Source organism: Macaca thibetana, chromosome 6 (genome assembly GCF_024542745.1).
Source record: "Macaca thibetana thibetana isolate TM-01 chromosome 6, ASM2454274v1, whole genome shotgun sequence".
NCBI lineage: Eukaryota > Metazoa > Chordata > Mammalia > Primates > Cercopithecidae > Macaca > Macaca thibetana.
Genome location: NC_065583.1, coordinates 108372469 through 108396720, shown reverse-complemented (window position 1 = coordinate 108396720; position 24252 = coordinate 108372469). Strand labels below are relative to the sequence as shown.

The window sequence follows — 24252 nt, the reverse complement described above, 5'->3', positions numbered from 1 at the left end:
TAATGTGGTGCATTACATTGGTCAATTTTCATATGTTTAACCATTCTTGCATTCCAGAAATAAATTCCACTTCATCATGGTATATGATCCTTTTAATATACTGTTGAATTTGGTTTGCTAATAATTTGTTGAGGATTTTTGCACCAATATCATAAGAAATATTGGTCAATAGTTTTCTTATTTTATTTTATTACTCTGTCCTTCTGGTCTGATAGTTTTCTTTTCTTGTAGTGTCTTTGTCTGGCTTCAGTATCAGTGTAACGTTAGTTTCATGGAATGAGTTAGGAAGTGTTCCTGCCACTTCAATTCTTGGAAAAGTTTGAAATGATTAGTATTGTTCTTTTTTAAGCATTTGGTAAAATTCATGAGTGAAGCCATCAGGTCCAGGGCTTTTCTTTGATGAGACATATTTGACTGATTCGATCTCCTTACTATGTATAGGTGCATTCAAATTTTCTATTTCTTTGTGATTTTGCCTTGCTGTAAGTCTTGTGTTCTAGGAACTTGTCAATTTCATTTAGGCTATCCAATTTTTGATGTACAATTGTTTGTAGTACTCTCTCAAAATCCTTTTTATTTATGTAGAATTGGTAGTAATATCCTCACTTTCATTTGTGATTTTAATAATTTGAATCTTCTTTTTTTCTTAGTCCCTCTCCTTAAAGGTTTGTAAATTTTGTTGATCTTTTCAGATAACCAACTTTTGTTTCATTAATCTTTTCTATTTTTTGTATTGTCTATTTTGTTTATTTTTGCTCTGATCTTTATTATTTCCTTCTCTCTGCTAGCTTTGTTTAGGTTTTTTAAAAATGTAAACATTTATAGCTATACATTTCCCTGTGATTCGTGCATTTGCTGAGTCCCATAAGTTTTGGTGTGCTCTGTTTTTATTTTCATTTATCTGTAAGTATCTTCTAATTTTCTTTGTGATTTCTTCTTTGAAACATTGGTTGTTTAGCATCCTAAAGTTATAACATTCTAATTTGAATTTAGACAAGCTTAACCACAATTTTGTGAGTTTTCTAGTTTTACTTCTGCTATTGATTTCTAATTTTGTCTTGTAGTTAGAGAAGATACTTTGTATGATATCTATCTATCTTTTTTTTTTTTTTTTTTTTTGGAGACAAGGTCTCTGCTGCCCTGGCTGGAGTGCAGTAGTGTGGTCACAGCTCACTGCAGCCTCAACCTTTTGGGTGCAAGTGATCCTCCCACTACAGCCTCCAAAATACCTGGGACCACAGGCATGCACCACCATGCCTGGGTAACTTTTTTTTTTTTTGTAGAAATAAAGTCTTGCTATGTTGCCCAGCCTAGTCTCAAACTCCTGGGCTAAAGTGATCCTCCTGCCTTGGACTTCCAACATGCAGACATCTATTTTTTAAAATATATTGAGACTTAATTTGTGGCCTACCACATGATCTACCCTGGACCATGCCCCATGTGCACTTGAGAAGAATGTGTATGCTGTCATTGTTGGGTAGAGTGTTCTGTTTATGTCTATTAGATCTAATTGGTTTATTATGTTGGTTAAGTCCTCTATTTTCTTGTGTATCTTACTTGTCTGGTTGTTCTATCTATTATTGAGAGTGGGATATTGATGTTTACAACTGTTATTGTACAACTTTCTATTTCTCCCTTTGATTTTGTCAGTTTTTGCTGAATATATTTTGATGATCTGTCATTAGGTTATAAATATTTATAGTTTTTCTAGTTTCTTAATGTGTTGAAACTTTTATTTATATTGCCCTTCTTGTCTCTTGTTACCATTTTTACAATTTAAAATCTATTTTGTCTGATATTAGGATAGTCACCTGTGTTATCTTTTGTTTATTATTTGCATGAATATATTTTTCCATTGTTTTACTTTTATTCCATAAGTGTCTTTGGAGCTACAGTAAGTCTCTTGTAGACAGCATATAGTTGGATCATGGGTTTTGTTGCTGTTATTGTTGTTGTTTTTTAGAAAAAAAATCTTTACTGCCAATCTCTGTCTTTTCATTGGAGAGTATCATCCATTTACATTTAAAATTATTACTAATAAGAAGGGACATACTTCTGTCATTTTGCCATTTGTTTTCTATATGACACAGCTTTTTTTGTCCCTCATTTCCTGCACTGCTCTTTTGTGTTTAATTGATTTTTTTAAAAAAATAGTGTGGTTTAAATTCTTTTCTCATTTTCTTTTGTGTATATTCTATGCCTATTTATTTGTGGTTAAATGTAAAGGGGATTACATGTAAGATCCTAAAGTTATAACACTAATTTGAATTTAGAAAAGCTTAACCTCAATAACACACAAAGACTCTGCTCCTTTATGGCTTTATCTCCACCCCTTTCAGTTGTTGTCACAGACTGCATATTCACACGTTGTGTGACAAAAGCATAAACTAATAAATCTTTTAACTGCATTGATCTCTTAAATTATGTAGTAAATAAAATGTGGATTTACAAACCAAAGTTACAATAATACCAGCTTTTAAACAAATATTTTTAAATATATTAATCTCTTAAACCATGCAGAATACAAAAAGTGAAGGTACTAACTATCATTACAACAGTTCTAGCTTTTCTCTGTTCTCCTTTTGAGACTCCCACAATGTGTATGGGCTGGAGGTGAAGGATGGGTGATACTACTCTGCTAAGAGCTAAAACTGATTGACAGTAACTGTAATTTACTGCCCAACCTTCCACTGGAAGTTTTTAAGTCTACAATAGATTTCAGAGTTGTAAAACAGTTATATCAAACAGATTCTGCCAGTAAATCATTATCTAAGTGGGGAGATAGATTCCTGGTACTTTCTACTCCACCGTCTTGCCAGATTTTCCCCCTATTTTTTTTTAAGTTCAACAAATTAGTATTGCAGAAGTGAGCAAGCTATAGTCCAAGGGCCAAATCCAGCTGCTTCCTGTTTGGTAAGACCAGTGAACTAAGAATGACTTTATTTTGTTTATTTCTAACTACACCTACTGGAATAGGAGACTTTATACTTTCAATGGCTGAAAAAAATTAAAAGAAGAATACTATGTGACATGTGAAAATTCTATGAAATTCAAATATTGGTGTCCATAAGTAAAGTTTTATTGAATCATAGCCACGCTCATTTGTTTATGTTGTCTATGTTTATGGCTGCTTTCCAGTTGTGATGGTAGAGGTGAGTAGTTGTAACAGAGACCAAATAACTCAAATGGCCTATAGTGCCTAAAATATTTACTGTCTAGCCCATTACAGAATAAGTTCACCAATTCTTATTTTAAGCCATGCTGATGGATGGAGGTAATTCTGATTTAGGCCTCTAGCAAGAAATATCTAGGGCCCTGAAAGGAAGAACTCATCAGAAGTGAGGTGAGCTTAGAACACTGACCTGGGTCCAATATCGGGGAAAAGTCACCATGAAGGGAGAATCAGCTTTGGCACAACAGGAAGCTAAGACTTGGAGCTCCCTGACCTGGGCTGGAAGCAAGTATGCTTCAGTTATCAAGCACTAAAGAGAAAACTAAAGAGCTATAACACTGGGACTCCAAGCCAGGGGCATTATAGGTGGAGCATGCTTGGCCAAGGATTTACCCTTGCTTTACCCTTGCATACCCTTGCTTTACCCTTGCTTGTTGTCTTCCCTGAAGAACCATGCTGGCCAGGCAAGGATCAGAACCATCAAGGGTGTCTGTCACCTGAGCAGGGAAAAAGGCTCACTGGACTTTGGGACTACCTGCTGAAAACAGTTATGCAGAAAGTGAGCCTAGGAACAAAATGGGGTTGGGTAGCCAGGCATTGTTGAGGGCCCACTTCAGTTTAGTGACCATTGATTTTACAGATAGCAGTCAATTTTAGAGTTGGGTCGTTCACCAGTAGCACTTAGCTACTGAGGATAGGCTCAGAAAAGTAGGTAATGGAAACATTACCAGATGGCATGATGCAAAGACACAGGCTTTGAAATTTAGTCTATCAGAGAGACTGCTACTGAATTGACAGAGCATAGGATCTAAACTACACAAGAAAGAAGTAAAGAAAAAATAGTTAATTGGAACAAGTGAAGGGTCTAGTTACAGTGAAGGACAGTCATAGCAGGAATGGTTGGAAAAGCAAGATGGAAAGAGATGCTCCAATTCCTGTTTTTGCAGAAGGGGCTGTTTCAGGTAGTCCCTGGTCTAGGGTGAGATGGTAGGAGGTGTTGGAAGTGATGGGTGGAAAAGGAAGGATCTGGAGATGAGAAGGCCTGAATTCTGAATTAGTATTGTCTTAGTGTGTTTGTGTTGCTATAAAGGAATGCCTGAGGCTGGGTAATTTATAAAGAAAAGAGGTTTATTTGGCTCACAGTTCTGCAGACTGTACAAGAAGCATGGCACCAGCATCTGCTTCTGGCTTCTGGTGAGGGCTTCAGGCTGTTTCCAATCAAGGCAGAAGGCAAAGGAAACCTGGTATGTACAGATCACACATGGTGAGACAGAAGGCAAAGAGGGAGGAGGGAAGTGCCACGTTTTTTTTTAACAACCAGCTTTCTTGGAAACAAACAGAGCTAGAACTATTAATGCCTTCCCAGGGGGAGCATTAATCTAATCATGAGGGATCCACCCTAATGACCCAAACACTTGCCATTAGGCCCCACCTCAAACACTGGGGATCAAATTTCAACATGAGATTTGAGGGGATAAAAACATCCAAACTCTAGCACTCATCCACGTAGAGGTTGGAAGCATGTAGGATTAAGGTAGGATTTGAAGTGGTAGAGATGGAAGCCATTGATGAGAGTGACAGGAAGGGAAGAGGCTGACAGATAGTTTAAGCAGCCAAGTGTGGGGAAGAAGTGGTCTGAAAGGGATAGTAAGCAGCTATGGCTGTGGTAAGTGTCCTGAATGAAAAACACCAAAATGCCAGGTACTATGAAAATAACAAGGGGGAGTGAGGAGCCAGGGCCCATCCTTACTGGGGAAATGGCATTTAACTGGAACTGCAAAGAATGAATGTTATGTGACATGTGAAAATTCTATGAAATTCAAATATTGGTGTCCATAAGACCTGGTGCTTCCCATCCGGCAATGCCCCTGGCTGGCAAGTTGAGGGAGCAGGTGCCCAGCCTCCGTGTGCACCTGTCCAGTGGGGTAGCGGCAGTACTCACTTCACAGGGTTCTTATGAAACACAAAGGAGTGAATACATTTGTAACCCCCCAAAAACACATAGTAAGCTTTATGTAGGGGTTAGCTATTATATTTTCATTTAAGAGAAAATATTTCCTCTGGAATCACATCCAAGCAAAAATTACAGCAAGTCTTGTTTTCTGTACTCACTCAATTTTTTTTTTCTTTTTTCTTTTTTTTTTGAGACAGAGTCTCGCTCTGTCACCCAGGCTGGAGTGCAGTGGCCGGATCTCAGCTCACTGCAAGATCCGCCTCCCGGGTTCCCGCCATTCTCCTGCCTCAGCCTCCCAAGTAGCTGGGACTATAGGCGCCCGCCACCTCGCCCGGCTAGTTTTTTGTATTTTTTAGTAGAGACGGGGTTTCACCGTTAGCCAGGATGGTCTCGATCTCCTGACCTCGTGATCCACCCGCCTCGGCCTCCCAAAGTGCTGAGTTCCCAAAGTGAGGTAGGTTAAATAGAAAGAAACCCTAAAAAGCAGTTTTCTCTTTCTCTTTTCTGAATCAGCACCGCCTCAAGTCCTAGCTTCACCTGCATTCTGTGGTTTCCACAAAGGGCCTTTTATGAAAATCTGGGGCAGTCAGGAGGTGGCTTACTGCCAAACTGCCTTTTAATTTATCAAAGACTCCCGGCTCTCAGGTGTTTAGATAAGTATTGATTAATTTTTTAGGCCAGAAGTTTTTGTGGGAGAAGTCAAGTGTTCAAGTGTGTGACTGTGAGGAGATGACCGGCGCCAGGTCTCCTCTCCAGAGGGTGTCTGTGTGCTCTGCCACAGCACCCATTCATTCTTTGCAGTTCCAGTTAAACGCCATTTCCCCAGTGAGGATGGGCCCTGGCTCCTCATTCCCCTTGCTGTTTTCATAGTACCTGGCATTTTGGTGTTCTTCATTCAGGACACTTCCACAGGCCACACCCAGGAAGACCCCTTCCCCCTGGACCCCCAGGCAGGTGGCATGTTCCCCATGTACAGCACCCTGGGACAGTCAGAGGGCCCCTTTCTGGATTTCTGGGTCAGACCATTTTGGGAGTCATCTCCAAGTGTCTCAGACAAGTTTCCAAGCCTGATCCAAAAATAGGTAAGTTACCTGCATGCATGACACCAGAAGGTTCCCACACCACCATGCACATCACAGCAAGCTGTTTGAAGGAGGTAGGATATACAGTAAGTCTTTTCTTTCTTTTTCTTCTTTTGTTTTTATCATGTATTTGCATTTGTTTCACTTTGCTATATTTTTTGGAGCACTGTGATCTGATCTGAATCCTTCTTGGAATCATCAGTGGCAACCAGGTAGTAGAGGGGCCAGAACCAAGGACATGGAGATTGGGCCAAGACATGCAGATGGATCCAGGAGATGTGAGGCAGGTAGAATCCTGAGCCCTGGGCCACTGACTGGCTAAGGAATCACCCTTGGCAGGATACCACATGCCCCTCTAAAAATATCAGCAGCAGCAAGCCCCATTTCAGAAGCTTTGGAGGCTGCAGACCTTGGCAAGACAAAGGTAGACCAACAGGGCAGATAACATAAGTTGGACAGGCTGGTTTTTGAGATCATGTGATGCACACCTTTAAGAACTTCTAGAAATAACTGGGAGATGGGCTATAGTGAGAAACAGCTGAGCTGGCAGGCTGGGAACTCCAACCATTGCCAACTGGGCATCAGAAGTCAACAGAGCCACATTTTGCTCTCAGTGAGCACCCTGATCGACCTCCCTTGCTCTCTCTTTACAGTCTCCATGGATTCATCAGCTCAAGCTTCCTGAGCCACAGGTGGAAGATGAGATGAGTGTAGTTAGATGAGTAGTAGTTAAGGAGAAATCCATTTATTGATCGTTCTCCATGTGCCAGTTATTTACTCTTCAAGCAAGACATCCTTCGAGGTAGGTCTGATTATTCTCACATTACAGATGAGAACACTAATATACAGAAAAGATGTTTACTTGTCCCAGGTCACACAGCTGATAAATGACAAAGCCAGGATCTAAACTCAGTTTGACTCATCCCCTTTCTACATGCTGGGAAGAAATAGTGCCTTCTTTGGGATCCAGTCAGCAGTGAATGAGTGAAGAGTCAGTACTTTTCCATAGAACTCTTAATATCAACATGCTGGTCTCCTTTAGCCACAGACCAGATGCTGTGGCCACTGTTGAGGGGGGTTGTTCTCCCTTGGCAGTGCAGAGGCCTCCTCAGAAAAGCCAAGTGTGCTCCGAGCAAATTCTTACTTTCTCTGAAACAACTGCTTGCATTCTACACTCTTGGCTAAGGCTAGCAGCACTCAGGCTGAGCTGTTATTAACCGTGCAAAATCAACAGCACCATCTCAGGCCATAAAATGACTCTGCAAAAGAGGAGCCCTTGCACTCAGGATCAGCTAAGGGAGCAGTCTAAACCTTCAATTCAAGCTTTTCAAATTAGTCAACCTCTACTCGCACTCCTGATATGTCTCTCAGGCCCTTGGGTCTAAGTCCGACCTGGGAGTTAGGGAGAAGGAAAATATCCCAGGGACTATGGTACACCCTTTTCAGGGTTATAGAGCTGGATGGGGCCCAGGTTGGATCAGAGGAGTCACTGGGAGTCCTGGAAATATGTATTGAAACATGGACCCAAGACTGAGCACTCGAGAATAAATTCCTATAAACCAAGCCCAGCTGGGGGTCAGAAAACATCAGAAATTGGAAGCAGGGAAATGTGTGCTTCTGGGTGCTAAGATTAATTTGGGGCAGAATTAGAGAGAGACCAACTGAGAAAAGAGACCTAGAAGTTGGCAGACTTGATTAGCTGATTGTCTTTCTGCCATCTTGCGAATTCTGAAAAATGGTGACACTGAATTCTGCAGGTCAATCCACACCGCTTGCCCTGAGTTTCTTCTCAGGGTTGGCAGGGCCCTGGGAAGAAATACGTGGCCTGTCTTGTTGAAGTGAAAGATATGCGTTCCTTAGGGCAGTGTTCTGGGAACAGAGTAGCAGAAGCCCCCTGCGGTGGGAGAAACTCATCCCTCCCAGCCGCACTAGCTGCCCTCTGCACTCCAGAAATATCTGAAAACTGCACAGTGGTTGGCACCAGCCTGTCTCTTGCTTTGTGTGTTCAGAGCCCTCCATAGGAATAACTGTTACTCTTCCAGAGAGGGAGCCCAGCCTCCCCAACTTTGTAATGTCACTCACAGACCATAGGAAAGTATTCCTTCCGGATTCCTGAACCCCAAGCCTCCATAATCAATTGCCTACTCAGCTTCTCTACTCGGATGTCTAATGGACAAAATTAACATCTCCCCAAATGGACTCTGAAGTTCCCCACCTCAGACTTGTTCCACTCCTAGGATTCCCCATCTTGCTCGTGCCAGAACCATTCTTCCACTTGCTCAGGCCCAAAACCTTGGAATCAAAACCCACATGTGGTCCATGGAAAATACCATTGATTCTGTCTTCAAGATATATCCAGAGTCTCATCCCTTTCATCACCTTCAAACACAAGCCACAGATATCACTCCTGAGTTGTTACCACAGCCTCCTAACTGGCCTCTTCCCATCCATCCTGGCTCTTCCTTGGGCTATTCTCACCGCAACAGCCACCAATTTCTTTGTTAAAAGAAATCAGATCACATCATTGTCAAAGCTCATCACATCAGCTCAAAAACCATTCAAAGGCTTCCCGCCTACTCAAAGGCCCTGCACAACCTGATGCCCTTGGCCCTGCACATGCCTTTCTTCTCTGACCTCCTCTCCTACTCTCCCCCTTGCTCACCAGCTACAGCCACTCTGGCCTCTTGCTCTTCTTTGAATATGCTAATATGTGTGTTCCCCCCTCAGGGCCTTTGCACCTGTGGTTACTTCTGCCTGAAGCATTCTTCCCTACTTCCCACAAAAAAATCACAAACTATGCTTACAAATTCTTTCTTACTCTTCTCTACAAGAGGTGGCACCTAATCCCATTCCCTTTGACTTTGTGACTCAATTCTAAGGACCAGAATAAAGAGAAGTAATGGTGTGGAAGTGCAGAGCCTCGTCAGAAAAGGCACCACAGCTTCCCCTTCGTTTGCTCTCTCTTGGATCACTCAAGCGAGGGGAGGCTGGGTGCAGAAATCCACATGGTGAGAAACTGAGGCCTCCTGCCAACATCCCTGTGAATGTGCCACCTTGGCAGCAGACCTCCAGCCGCAGTCCAGCCTTCAGATGACCACAGCCCTGGCCAACTGCTTGACTGCAGCCTCTGAGAGGCTCAGCCAGAAGTACCCAGTTAAGCCATATGCAGTTTCTGACCCTCAGAAACCCTGAGAATACATTTTTGCTGTTTCAAACTTCAGTTTTGGGGTAAGTTGTTATGCAATAATAGATCATTGATACACTTGCTTCCTCATTCCCTTCAAGTTTTTGCTGCAATCTCACTTTCTCAGAGATGCCTTCCTTAACTCCCCTATTTAAAATGCTGTGCTCCCCAGTCCCCATCTGTGATTTATTGTTCTCCCTGGCACTTAATCACTTTCTAGTTCTCTGTATAACTTACATATTTTATTGCCTTTCTCCTCAATAAAATACAAGTTCCATGTTTTACTGCCTCTTGGTAAATCGGTGCTGGCTAAATACATGAACACATGCCTCTACTTTATGCTTCTACAGTCACTGACTGAATTTGAGGTTTTTAATCTTGTTCTGATGCTGTTTTTCTAAGGATTCGGTCTGGTTTTTATCCTTTTCACTACCACACAGGCTAGGGAAGACCACTAGATAGTGACCAGGTCACCCAGCTTCTCTCCTAAGGCTAGGTGGGCTACGAAGATAAGTACCTTAAAGGCTGATGGGTGTGTCTTTCATACTTGATCGATGATCAGTTTCCAAGGAGTTTAGTCAAACAGGCTCCCATAGACACAAACAGTGAGAACAGCAGATATACCAAGTGCAGGCTAATCTGATTGTCCTTGGTGCCAGGATATTCAAATCTGTCATGGGTGGTGAGCCTGCAGTCATGTGGCACCAGAGGGGCAGCTGTATCAACAGGCCCCTTGCAGGCCTGCACATGACATGGCCAGAGATTGAGTTTCAAATAAGGGGGAAGGGAAGAATGAGTAGCGAAAGGACAAGGAAAACGTTTTGCACAATGAAAAGTTGTTCATAGGCCTGTGTCAGAGGGGACAAATCCTATAATGAGGGCCTGAGTTCTTAGAAAGCCAGTACCTGCTGTTGTACAATTCAGTCTTGGGTATCTGCCCATTCGCTGGGCATGCTTTGGTGCCCTTCCAGAAGGTGGTATACCTTGACACTTGGACCAGGAAGGATATCTCCACCCCAAATATAGATTACTGTAATGTCCTTGGGACACAGTGCCTGTATTGTTATAATAATCTAAACGTGTTTGGCATCACAAGGCCATGTAATAAAAGGGCGTCTTCTGGGTTCACAGCATTGTGTGTCCTCTGAGTGACAGGTGTGCTGCGGGAGAAACACTGAATGGTCAGCGCATCTGGCTCAGGCCTTCTCTGCACGTCATCCAGCTGTGGAGGCTATTTTACCTCTGTCGGCCTGGGCCTCAGTTTCCTCAAGTGACAAATGATTGTTTTTCTCAATCTCCTGTCCCCTTGCAGCCTCCAACCTTTTCTGAACTGAGAGACGCAGCAAAGAACGACAGAGCAAGGGGTTGTGAGTGTCGGCATTGTTCATGGCTGTTAGTTATGGCGGGGATTCAGAGGTCGGGCACCCTGACTAAGAAAAAGTCCACCTTTGGCCACCCAGGCAAGTGCCCCACCAAATTCCAATGGCCAGAACTTGTCCGTTCTGCCTCCCTGGTGAACCCTAAAGCCCAGATAACCCCCCTCCCCTCTTTACCTCTCTCTGACCCGTTCTTTAAGTCTCTTCTCACCTCTATGATTAGCTAAGCCTGCTTCACACTTTACCCTCATTGAGCATGACCAGGAACCACTTGTTGTATCAGGTAGGTAAAGTGCTTGTTTGCACATTGAAAAGTTTCATCCATTGGCCTTAACTCTAGACAGGGTTTCAGGCAAGGCAGACAGGAAACTGAGAAGAGAAGGCAGGGCTGGGAAGTCCTCACGGCTTAGGGCACCTCTGCGCTTGGACAGAGAACCCTTGACTCCCCTTCCACAGTGTCCTGACCCCTGGTGTGGAAACTAGCACAGTTGGATCCGTATCACGTGTCACGGGGCTGGTTACAAATAGCACAGCGATTGGCAAACTCATCCCGAAACTCCCGGTTCAAGGGCAGGGAAAGTGACCAGTTTAATTCCGGCAGATCATTAGTGGTAGAGAACCAGGAAGGGGGTTCTATGGCAAAGCAGGGCTATGTGCAGACGTGTGGGTGCGGAAAGGGCAGAGCTAGTCCGGCGCGGGGCTTGCCGCGTCTCGGCCTCAATATCCGAGCCAGGACCTCAGGCCTGAATGGCTGGGTGTGGAGTGCCCTTGTCTCACATTCTGTAGAACGCACGTCGTCTCAGTGACCTGGTGGCTCCACATCCTGTTCGATGGGGAGCTCGCAGCGAGGCGCTTCCCCCTGTAACCCCACTCCAGGTCTCCGGAGTAGCAGGAGGGCCACAGGGCTGCTGGGTGTAGTCGCCCCGGACCTCGCGGTGGCCAAGGCCACGGCGGCCGGGGCACGGTACCCTGTTCTGCCTGGGCCGCGACCACGAGGGAGGCGGTGGAGAGGGGGGGCAGGCACTTCTTCCGCGACCCCCACGCAGCCGCTCTCTCGCGCCCCTCCGGAACTGGGCCTCAGGCCTCGAGAGGGAGCGGGCCTCTGCGGGCGGGGCGCGCAGTTCCTCCAGCCAGGGGGAGCATCTCAACTCGCCGGCCCCCGTCAGGCGTGCGGGCCAGTCAGCCGTGGAAGGTGCCCATTTCTCCCAGACTCCTCGCGCGCACAGCCACGGGCGCAGAGGCGGCCAAACCCGCCAGCCCTGGGTTCCGAAGCCGCCCCTGGCTCTCCATGCCCTTGCGGGCGCGCCCCGGGACCCCGGTGGCGGCCAGCTCCCACCGGTCGCTCCTGCCCTGCCCTTCCCGGGCCGCCGCGCCCGCGCGGCACCGCCTCCTTCTCTAAATACGGCAGGGCCCGCCCTCCGCACCAGGACGCACCGGGGGTAGGGTGCTGGGCGACCGGCGCAGTCGAGGCCGCATGCGGAGGCGGACGCCGCGCCCAGCCAGTGCCCACAGCAGTGCGTTCAGCGGGGACGCCGGACCCAGCCTCAGGTAAGAGGCCCCGGCCCGCGCGCCTGCGCCGGAGGCGGCGGGTCGGGCGCTGAGCTGTGCTGCCAGGCTGGGCGCCGGGAGCTGCGGCAGCGCGGAGGCGCTGGGTATCCGAGCCCAACCTGCGCCCCTGCGAGCCCCTCGGGCTTGTTGGTTGCTCTCGGGCTCCCTAAAAGCCGCAAACGTATTTCGCGCAGAAGGCATTTGCCCCTGGTTTCGTTCCCCAAACTCACCAGAGCTTTGGACGTGGAGAGGTGCTGTGAATTTTGCAAATGTCTTTTGGAAAACCAATAGGAGTGTTGGGGAGGGGAGTTTGACTTTGGGGAGGTTAAGTGTAGGGTCGTGTTTGGAATAGGTTTCATTGCGAGTGAGTGTGGGTGTCTTTGTATCCGTTTGTGAGTGCATCTGTCGGGGAAGGAGAGAGACTGAGACTACTGCCACACTATTTTGGATCAGAGCACCTCAGCCAGGTGCTCAGTCCACTAGTCCACGGACAAGAAACTACAGATTCAGTTTCGGGCTTCTGTTTACTGGTGTTTGGGAATTTGCCTTAAGACAGTTGAAGCCTTGTGACTTGCTGCAAAGTTGACTATACTGGGAATAAATGAATTCCTGATAGGACTTTGCAGCCGAGAATCACTCTTCTCTTCCTTGTCTCTGAAACCGCGGAAGAGATTGCATGATTCAGGAAAAAATTAAAAACAAACAAACAAAAAAACCCAGTATATGTAGACTTCAGGACTCTCCATCGTTTCATTCCACTGGGAGTTTTGGAATGTACTCCCTGTAGCATAAGTGAGGACTACTGTATACTCAATATGAAATTCTTATTCACTGCAGGATGTTACTGACTTCATAAAAAATGGGAAGATTAAAAAAATTAATTAGTGCAATGCTTTCTTTGTCTCAGCTTAACTGCATCTGTATATCAAGTTTTCCCAAGTTTGAAATGAAAGCTTTTTTCCCTCCTCTATTTCCTTTTTTTCCCAACTTCCCTCTGATTCTATCATACTTTTTCCTGGAAAAGTTGTTCCCAGTGTAAGATTACCTGCTTGCTTTCTTTACCTAAACTGACCTTCCTTCAATGCGATTTTGGTTTGTCAAGATCATCTTGGGCTTAGGGCCTCAGTCTTGAGTTCCTTCATGTGACCATGGGTGTGAGCAGCGCAAAATATTTTAAAAGTTTTCTTTCCTTGGGCAGGTGAAAATAGTCTTCACGATTTTGGATTGTCTTTGCAAATTCCGGACCTGACTTACGGGGTCCTGGTAAAATATCCCATTTATTGGAGTAAAATAAGATAACGAGATAATTAAGTCAGCTGTGTGTAAGCTAGACAACTCTTTAACAACTACTTGGTATATTTAGTATATTATACCCTTGAAGTATAGGGCTTGGGTGATTTTGTGGAAGGTGCTTTCCCACTTGATTCCACCTATGCTATTCTTTCATAGTCAAGTTCCCCCCCTCCACCCATTTTGTGCTTTATAACTAGCAATTTTATTGGCTGCTTGTTTTTTAAATGAGTCTCAACCTCTTTGTGGAAGTAGGTGACACCCATGGAGGAGGGTGAGTGAGAGGCCACACCTGCCTTTGGGTACCTGTCCGCCCTGAAAATGGAGCTCCCCTTGACCTGCTGTGCCACACTTTCCAAGGTCATCCCAGACCCAAGCAACTGGGTCACCAGTCTGTGCTTATTGAGAACCCAAGAACCATTTTTTTTTTTTGGCAGGGTCTCGCTCTGTTGCCCAGGCTGGAGTGTAGTGGCGTGATCTTGGCTCACTGCAACCTCCAGCTCCCGGGCTCAATCTATCCTCCCACCTCAGCCTCCCAGGTAGCTGGGACCACAGGCACCATGCCTGACTAAATTTTGCATTTTTAGCAGAGATGGGGTTTTGCTGTGTCACCTAGGCTGGTCTCGAACTCCTGAGCTCAAGCAATCTGCCTGCTTCTGCCTCCCAAAGTGCTGGGATTACAGGTGCAAGCCACTGCACCTGGCCTCAAGAACCACATTTTGATAGAATCAACTTAAAAGTCCACCAAACCCACTGTGTTCCTGAACAGCCTTCTTATTCTATTGAAACTGCTGAAATTGGGTCTTTTGTAGATGTAGCCTTAGAATAAAACATGAAATGGAAAGCTGCGGTAGTCTAAAACAGGAAATGGAAAGTTAGTTACTGAACTAACTGACTTGAAAGTGCTGAGAGCAGCTGTGATGAAAAGTGGGGCATTTGCAATCAGAAAGAATCCCTGTGGTTCTTCCCTCATTCACCAGTGTTTTTTTTCCCCAGGGAAATGAGTTTGTAAGACTCAGAAAATGAAACACTACACCCAGTTACTTTTGTTCTTTCATTTTTTAAAAAAGATACCCTTAGATGTGTAGTAATTGAATTTCCTCTGTTTTGAATATCTCATAAAATTACATATTTAGGAGTTTCTGAATACTAGTTTTTCTGACTCATAAACCAAGTCATTGTTCTACAGCTTATCAGTTGCATAAAGTTCTACCCCCAAGGCCTCATGCTAGTGTGATTTCAGAAATGGCCAGCAAAAAACCAGGGTGGTTCCGGAACACCTGTGCCCACGTTAATTTGGTGTTTGGTTGTGTTTGCAGAGCTGCTGAAATCTTAGAGGGAAGAAAACACATCCCACACTGCCTCCAGGAAGGGGCTCTCCTGGACATGTCTCCTGCAGCTGCTGCTGAGCCAGATGGGGACCAGCAGGACAGACATGTCAGCAAGCTCATCTTCTGCTTCTTTGTCTTTGGCGCCGTCTTGTTGTGTGTGGGAGTCCTGCTCTCCATCTTTGGGTTCCAGGCATGCCAATATAAGCCCCTCCCAGACTGCCCCATTGTGCTCAAGGTGGCGGGGCCTGCATGTGCCGTGGTTGGGCTTGGGGCTGTGATCCTGGCCCGCTCCCGGGCGCAACTTCAGCTCCGTGCAGGGCTGCAGAGAGGTCGGCAGATGGACCCCGACCGAGCCTTCATCTGTGGAGAGAGCCGCCAGTTTGCCCAGTGCCTTATCTTTGGATTTCTCTTCTTGACAAGCGGCATGCTCATCAGCGTCCTGGGCATTTGGGTCCCTGGATGTGGCTCCGACTGGGCACGGGAACCGCTAAACGAGACAGACACTGGCGACTCAAAGCCCCGGATGTGTGGGTTCCTTTCTCTGCAGATCATGGGGCCCTTGATTGTGCTTGTGGGATTGTGTTTCTTCGTGATTGCCCACATTAAGAAAAGAAACACGCTGAATACTGGCCAGGATGCCTCTGAGAGAGAAGAGGGACAGATCCAGAGTATGGAGGCTGTCCAGGTCACTGTAGGTGGGTTGCTGTCATTTGCGTTCTTGCTTCTATCACAGTGGCTTTGCAGCAGGGTTTCACCAGCTGCTCTTGGTTCTCATCTGGATTCTCTTTCTCACTTCTTCCATCTCTCACACCTGTGTGTGCATACACGCGCACACCCCCACCATGTGTACATACACAATGCTGCTGCTGTGGGAAGCCCTGTAGGAACCTTGCATACATCGTTTTCCCCCAGCAACTCTTTCCTACTTTGCAAAGCATTGGGATATTAAATTGACCTTGACCGAGGTCACAGAGCAACTTAAGAGGAAAGTGAGAAGAACCGTGAGGACAGCCTTGGAGCCTTCTACCACCTTAGGGACTCACTAAGTGACCGTGTTACCCCTGTTATTCTCACACCAAAACCACATAGCATTTTAGTTGTGGGACACTTGGGTTCTCCTCCCAGGCTGTCACTAGCTGGCTGTCCTTGTAAGTCCTTAACCTCTCCTGCGTTGGTTTATATCTCTGTAAAACGAGCAGTACCTCTCTAAGATTCCTGCAGCACTAACATTCTAGGATTCTGGATCTGTCCGAGTCCAGCAGTCTTCAGGTGTTTTGAGGGGCCTCTGCACTGTCTCTGTGTTGTTCCTTTTTTGTGACATCATCCGTGGCTGCAGGGCTGAGGCAAAGCTTGGAAGCAGCAGGATGAACCAAGATGGACTATGACAGCACCTGTCACTTCTTTCTCCCATGGAATGCCTACAAGTTCCTTTTGGGTCCCCGGGTTCTACAGAAGAGATAGAGTGCCATTTCCCGGAGCCTGCCCCCTCAGAATGATGGCAGTAGCACTGGCCTCAGCTTCACACAACCAAGGAAAAACCCCATCGCTGCTCACTGGCAGATCACTTTTTTTCAGTCTCCTACTTTTGAAAGAGTGAAGTTGTGAAACCAATGACATTTAAAAGGCTAGGAAAAGAGGTCTGCAGAACAGAAAGCATGGAGGGGACAGAGAGGGAGTGTGATGAGTGAGATGTGTGTCCTGTTTGGGGCTGTCTACTGGAAGCAGTGGAATTCACTGACCGCAGCCTGGAGGGGAGGAACTGGGTTGCTGGACTTGCATGGCACCAGCCTTGGAGAGGAGGGGCAGATGGATCTGCAGCCATTCCTTGTGTAGAGCCAGGGTGGATGCTCCCAGCTTACTGATTAATATATTTATGCATTAATATATTTATGGTGACAACACAAATGTTAGTTATATATTCACAATAGCTAACACTTATATAGGGTCTGTTTTTGTGCCAAACACCCATTTAAGTGCTTTATCATGTGCTCTGAAAGGTCCCCCTGTGTGAAATTCATTCACACCTACAGCAACCCAAGGAGGCAGATACTGTTAGTACCTCCATGTTACACAGGAAGAAAATGAGGCATGTAGATATCAAGTGACTTGCCTAAGGTCACACCCTAGCAAGTGGTAGAGCAAGGTTCCAACCCAAGTGTGTGGGCACACCCACAGAATAGCCTTTGCATGGCACCCTGCCCAGGGCACGTGGGTGTGATTCCATTCTTGGAAGTTATTACATGAAAAAGGGGCTCCCTTTAATTTGACAGATATTCTCAGTGCTTTTGACGAACACCGTGGGGTATAAGTAAATATGTTCATCCAACGCTGCTATGCTTCCATTTAGTTGGGAACGGTTCAAGGGGAGTTTTTGGGCCCAGCCTTCCACCTGGTGGCTAGAATCAGAGTGGAGGCAGGGGACAGAGCCGAGGTGCTGCCCCTGGTGTCCTTGTCCTGAAGTTGGCACCTCATGGTTTAAAATCTTTTCAACTTAACCCTTTAAACCCCCATCAAACGTATGAAAATCTTGCATCCTAACTCCTCTCCTTTGATATTGTGGGATAGGGTTTACATTTGTTGAATCCGAGAAGCATGCTCTCTCTCCTTGTTGTGGGGACACTCAGTGCTATCCTGGATACACAGCAGGTGTATGAGGCAGCGCTCCCTGGAGGGGTGTGTCTGTTGTCCACTCACAGAGGACGTCAAGTTTTGAAAGATACATGAAAGGGAACTCGCAGAGGAGCGGCCTCTTTCCAGGGAGAGCAGGTTGCAGGGTGTGGGCAGGCCGAGCTGCTGGGACAAAGGGCTGGAGAGCCTTGGAGGTAACAGGTTACTGGAGCATTTCCTTGTGTGTTTTTGAGAGGTGACTGGCCTGCCCTCAAGGCTTACTTCACAGGTTCTTTATTCTACAGTGTGTAATGGAAGTGAACACAACCCCGATTCCTCTTAACCTACCAAGACCTTCTAAAAAAGTAAATGAGAATCCCAGGACAACTATTATGCTTTCTCACCTTTAGATTAGCAAAACGTATTTTAAACTCTCATTGCCTTCTCCTTGCAGAAGGAAGGGGAGATAGAATTAATGCATTTTCTGAAGGGCTAAATTCCCTCTGGGAAATGATTGAGGCTGCTGTGGCTCATGAAGGGTAGAGAGTGGAGCCAGTGGCCAATTGCCTCTGTGGTGTTTCTTCATCATGCAAATCAGTACCCTTGGCTGGTGTTGAGCTGAGAGAGCTGGCTCTGTACTCCTCACTGTGTTCACTGCCAGATGCAAATCGGCCCATCTAGTCCTTCCTTCTACCTGTCCTGTGATGCAGGTACCACCCAGCCTGCAGCTGTGGCGGCTGAGGTCAAGGAGGTCGCCTAGCTTGTTCAGGTTGGAACCCCCATCATTTTAAAGAATCCTATGCCACCCTAAGCAAGTGTCAGACGTGCTAGGAGTGCGAACCACTCTCCTGCCTACAGGGAAGTAAAGCCACATCTTCTTCCTTTTTTCTGAACTGCTATTGCTATTGCCAGCTTCTTAGAGGCTTTCCCCAGGCCCCCAGCAGTGGTGCTGCCACAGCTGTACACTGTTCTGGGCCAGTGGTGTGGTGCATTTTATATTGGAATCAGAATACAAATTAGAGCTTGCATCTGGTCCCTAGTTTCTCCTCAAAACATGAGGATGTATTCTGGAGTGAACAGTAGCCACAGAAATGCAAAAACCAAACTTGTTTGGGTTCGACCTTCATCTGTATAGTTGGGTGAAATTTTGGTAAATAACAGTTAGGGACTGTAGTATGGCTTATTGTCATTTGCTCAGGGGCTGAAGCTACATTTGAGCAACAAGGCACTTTAGCTAACAGCTAACTTGTGAATTAAGTTGTAGGCTGGAAAAGAGAAAAGCTTTATCAGCAGTAAACACCCCAGAGGAGGGAAGGGAGCTCATTAGCAAACAATTCACAGAGAGGCTTGGGCTTAGACTTGCTACGAAATATAGACCCACTTTCATACCATAATGGTCAGCACTCTGGATTCTGAAATGTAGGCCTACTTTTAAAAAATTTGTAGTAAAAAAAAAATATATATATATATATATATATAGCGCATAAACAATTTAAACTGCTTTTTGTTTTGTTTTGTTTTTTGTTTTGAGACAGAATCTCACTCTGTTGCCCAGGCTGGAGTGCAGTGATGTGATCCTGGCTCTCCACAACCTCCGCCTCCCGGGTTCAAGCCTCTCCTGCCTCAGCCTCCCGAGTAGCTGGGATTACAGGCGCCGCCACCACGCCTCTGCCTCCCAGAGTGCTGGGATTACAGGCGCCGCCACCACGCCTCTGCCTCCCAGAGTGCTGGGATTACAGGCGCCGCCACCACGCCTCTGCCTCCCAGAGTGCTGGGATTACAGGCGCCGCCCCCACGCCTCTGCCTCCCACAGTGCTGGGATTACAGGCGCCGCCACCACGCCTCTGCCTCCCACAGTGCTGGGAGTACAGGCGCCGCCCCCACGCCTCTGCCTCCCACAGTGCTGGGATTACAGGCGCCGCCACCACGCCTCTGCCTCCCAGAGTGCTGGGATTACAGGTGTGGGCCACCATGCCTGGCTTTTTTTTCCCTTTTTTAAAAGACATGGTCTTGGTCTGTCACCCAGGCTGGAGTGCAGTGGTACAAACATAGTTCACTGCAGCCTAGAACTCCTGGGCTCAAGCAGTCCTCCTAGCTCAGCCTTCCCAGTAGCTGGGACTACAGGCGTTTACTCCCACATCTGTCTAATTTTTTTCTTTTAATTTTTTTGAAATGAGATATCGCTGTGTTGACCAGGCTGGTCTCCAACTCCTGGGCTCAAGCGATCATTCCTCCTCAGCTTCCCAAAGTGCTGGGATTATAGGTGTGAGCCACTTCACATTTTTAAATGGTTTAGTGGCGTTGAATACAGTCACAATGTTGTTCAACCATCATCATCATCAATTTCCGGAACTCTTCCATTATCCCAAACAGAAACTCTGTACTCGCCAAACAGCAATTCCCACTCCCTTCCCCACTCCCCAACCCCTCCTGGCCCCTGGTAAACTAGTCTACTTTTCTATCTTTATACATTTAATGGGCTCACTGTTAAATTCTGGAGTTAGCAGCAGGTGTATTGACCTTTTATATAGATGGGCCTACTTAATTTTGCTTTTGCTAATTTGCTTCCATTTATTACCCACCTGTCTTCAACTAAATATTGTGTTTCCTTAGGTGACTCGGTAATAATATTTCCACCACCTCCACCACCTTACTTTCCTGAATCTTCAGCTTCTGCGGTCACTGAGAGTCCTGGGACTAACAGTCTGCTTCCAAATGAAAGCCCCCCTTCATATTACAGTATTTTCAACTATGGGTAAGAATTTCAATTTGAACTTTGAGAGAGGCCTGAATTCAGGCCACACTAGTATTAAGGCTGTGGTTCACCAGGAGGCATTTGAGTATTTTTTTTGCTGATGTTATGTCAGAATTTGTGTCTTGATATTAACAAGTACCTTTCAGGAAACTTTGGGCAGCACATAAGTTAAAAATGATAAAGTGATCATGCTGGGTGAATATGAAGCCTACTCCAGGCATCTTTATGTGCTCCTAACAGGGGTGATACTTAGAATGTTTAACAACCCTTGCCGGGTGTGGTGGTTTACACCTGTAATCCCAGCACTTTGGGAGGCTGAGGTGAGTGGATCACTTGAGCTTGGGAGTTTGAGACCAGCCTGGCCAACATGGCAAAACCCCGACTCTACTAAAAATAGAAGAATGAGCTGGGGATCGTGGCAGGCATCTGTAATCTTAGCTACTCAGGAGGCTGAGGCATGAGGATCAGTTGAACGCCAAGAGGCAGAGGTTGCAGTGAGCCTGTTACCGCTGGAGGGTGTCCAGGTTATTGGTGTTTTGAACAAAGAACTGGACAAAATGCACAAACAAAGCAAGGAATGAAGCAACAAAAGCAAAAATCTATTGAAAATGGAAGTACACTCCACAGGGTGGGAGCAAGCCTGAACAGCTGCTCAAGGGCCCAGTTCCAGAATCTTCTTGGATCCAAATCCCCCCTAGAGGTTTCCCATTGGCAACTTGGTGTTCACCTCATGTAAATGAAGTAGTGGCCCACAATCAGTCTGATTGGTTGAAGAAAGCAGCCAATCAGAGGCTGAAGTGAGGTTACAAAGTTGCACTCCTATGCAAACTTTCAATTTCCCATCTGCCAAAAGGTGGGTGTTTGCAAAGGGAGTAGTCTTTGGTCCTTTCGTTACTTACGGGTGGAAAGTTAGGTTTTCCTTTCAATTTAGTTCTAGGAAGTCAGCGTGAAACAGCCGTAGGTTCCCTGCTTACAGACCCTATTCTTGTGCCCCGAGCCGAGATTGTGCCACTGCATTCCAGCCTGGGCAACAGAGTGAGACTCTGTCTCAGAAAAAAAAAAAAAAAGAATGTTTGACGAGCCACTAATCAGACTGAGCGCCAGGACTGGGCCAGGAGGCCCCTGCTATGCTAGGCTTCACTGCTTTCGATCATGGAGAGGTGTGAGGGTTCCAGGGGATTCCCAACAGTTACAGAAGGGCTTTAGTACTCTGATGGCTGTGCTTGGGTGACTGGCTAAAATCAGCCTAAGCCCTGACCCAACACAGCTGGACCTCTCCTTCAATATTCGCTCCTTCCCTGGGCCACAGAGAACATCAGGTCAACACTCACCCTACTCAGAAGGCTGCGAGGCGGGCTCTAGTGGGACGGGCCAGAGGTGCCAGGAGCCTGGGGTAGGGGATCCAGATGGAGAATGACACTGAGGAGGAGGCGGAGATGATGAGTTCCAGGGTGAGTGACAGGGAAGCTCAGAGGTCCCCAACTGAGAGGACGTGGGTGATGAGCTTGGTTTTGGTGGTGGGCGGCTGATGGTGGAGGCACAGTGAGATGAGGGCCTTGGAGGCAAATTGGGAGGAGCTGGGTTTTGGGAGAGAGAGGAGGTGGTGGAGATGGAGCTGCAGAGGTTGTTGGAGAACCAGGAGGGCGAAGAGTCAGGGACTAGTGGGAAACCCCCAGGAGTGGATTGTGCAGATCCCAGAAATGGTGTGCTCAGCGAGCAGGGCTGGAGAAGGCTCTGGTGGTACCTTTTAGAATGGGAAACTAGGGTGCAGGAAGGAAGAATTGCTTCAAGTTGTCACTAGCTGAAGCAGGTAAGACAATGAGATATGTGCATTTTTGCATGCAGTGAGCAGCAGGGACAGAGAGACTGGTGCTCACTGCTGGGGACAGCACCACCTTACCTTGTCATTTGTGTTTGAGGAACTCCCTCTCCACCCTGCCCTGACGGAGCAGACAGTGGGCCCTGGAGCAGCGGCCAGGGTGCTTTTCCTCTGGGGCCTGGAGAGAGTGAAGTTGTGTAGAGATTCTTTTTCCACAGAAGTAGGGGGACAGGTTATCTGATGGGAGAGGGAAAGAGGTGGCTGACAAGGACAGAATTGGCTTTAGAGCTTCGTATGGGGTCGTGGTGGGGGGATCCAGGGAGGTGCATGTGGGAGCGGCCCTGCATGGAGGAAAGGCAAGCTAGGGCTGGACCTCTGTAGAATTCTCATCGTGAATGTTTGTATTTTTTTTTTCTTCTAATGATAAACTTCCCCAAACCCTAAAATCAATGTCTAGTAACTTAAACTACTGCTGCTGCTACTATGATTTCTGTGTCCCAGGGTCTGGCTTTTCTTGCAGTAGTTTATGTAATTCTCATATCCACTCTAGGAGAAAGGAACGTTATCATCCTCATTTCACAGATAAGGAAACTGAGGTTTAGCAATGTTAATTCACTTGCCCAAGATCACGTAACTGGGAAGCAGCAGAGTAGATTCCAGTGCAGGTCGACTTTTGTTAGAGCCCACTCCATTAGCCAGTATGCCTTCCTGCCGTCCTTCAGGTTTGTGGCTTAATGTTTTAATTTTCCATATGCATAAGTTTGTCTGCCTTATGTTAGCTGTCCCAGAAGACAGAATAGCAGAGAACTGTGTGTGTGTGTGTGTGTGTGTGTGTATGTGTATGTGTGTGTGTGTCTGCCTATGGTCTCCTTGGATGGTATCTGCAAATTTGTATTAAATGTCTTTTCAATGACAAGGGGAATGACAGCAGGAGTGAAACTGTCTTAATGTTACACTCAGCTCTAGGAAAAGGAAGAGGTAACAAATCAAAACAAATCTATGAAAAGCAGAGTGTGGGAGAAATTACTCCTCAGTTTCTGGCAAATACTCCTAAGTACATGCAATGAAACGTTTGAAAAGAACCTAGTACTAAAGGGGCGTCACTGTTTTCATTCCCTCCCCTTCATGTTCTCTCTCCTTCTCTTTAGCAGGACCCCAGCTTCAGAGGGTGTAGCCTCTGAGAGAGACTGTGAATCTATATATACCATTTCCAGGACGAATTCATCTTCTGAGGTCTCACATACTCCTCATCTTCCATCTGAATTGCCTCCTAGATATGAAGAAAAAGAAAATGCTGCAGCTACATTCTTGCCTCTATCTTCTGAGCCTTCCCCACTGTAAACTATGGACTACAGCTCAGTTTTATATGTAATGGATCACTATTTTATTTAATTTGTTTTTTTAATAAAAAATACAATAGCATTGGCTAGATTCTGACTTTCCTGCTACAGCATCAACAGGGGTAACCAACCTTCCAGGTTAGATTCCAGCCATTAGTGCTTCAGACCATGGAAAGGGGCAAAGTGCCCAGGGTCCAGGAACTGAACGTGCCCTCTTTGGATAGCATCTATTCATTTGTACTCAATGTCTTTTCAATGAAAAGGGAATGACAACAGGAGTGAGACTGTCTTAATTTATTCATTTGTACATTATACACTTGGACCTACAACCCTGGGAGGGAGGTGAGATTATTTTTATTGGTGGATAAAGAAACAAAGGTTCAGAGAGTCTAATTAACTTCTTCAAGGTCACATAGCTTCTACATGATGGGCTTGGTTTTGAACCCAGCTAGCTGGTTTCTGAAAGACTGGCTCCCTACCCTGTGCTGTCAGAGGCTACCAGCAGCAGTGGTTAATGTTTAGCTTGGTCTGTTCTCTCTCCAGGGTTAGCTGCTTCTGAAACAGAGAAACAAGATTATTCCCTTCATTTCTTTGTTATTTCTTCTCTTCTTCCCTTTTCTCTTTCTCTCCCCTCCTCTTTTCTCCTCTTCTTACTCCCTTTTCTTTCCTTTTGAAAGAAGATGATTAGGGAGGCTTTATGCTGGGACAGTCACAAGCATGTTGATATCCTGGAGTCTTTTTATAGTGAAATTTCTTGACAGGAAATTTCTTGGGACACTTTGGCAACTAGATTC

At 46.2% G+C, this 24252-nt stretch overlaps 2 protein-coding genes across 3 annotated transcripts in view; one reads left to right on the top strand and one right to left on the bottom strand.

Annotated features, from left to right (window-relative positions):
* MRPS27 (mitochondrial ribosomal protein S27) overlaps window positions 1-24252 on the bottom strand; it is a 1100726-nt gene that overhangs the window by 890902 nt on the left and 185572 nt on the right. The gene's annotated exons all lie outside the window — the stretch shown is intronic.
* Window positions 12194-23545, top strand: TMEM171 (transmembrane protein 171). Of its 2 annotated transcripts, none has more exons than XM_050793584.1 (4): window positions 12194-12316; window positions 14926-15632; window positions 20158-20299; window positions 23270-23545. In XM_050793584.1, exons 1-4 carry the CDS (start codon window positions 12243-12245, stop codon window positions 23457-23459), a joined length of 1113 nt encoding a protein of 370 aa, XP_050649541.1. In that variant the 5' UTR covers window positions 12194-12242; the 3' UTR covers window positions 23460-23545. The 2 variants fall into 2 exon arrangements, with proteins under 2 accessions (XP_050649541.1, XP_050649540.1); XM_050793583.1 differs by having other exon boundaries at window positions 23267-23545.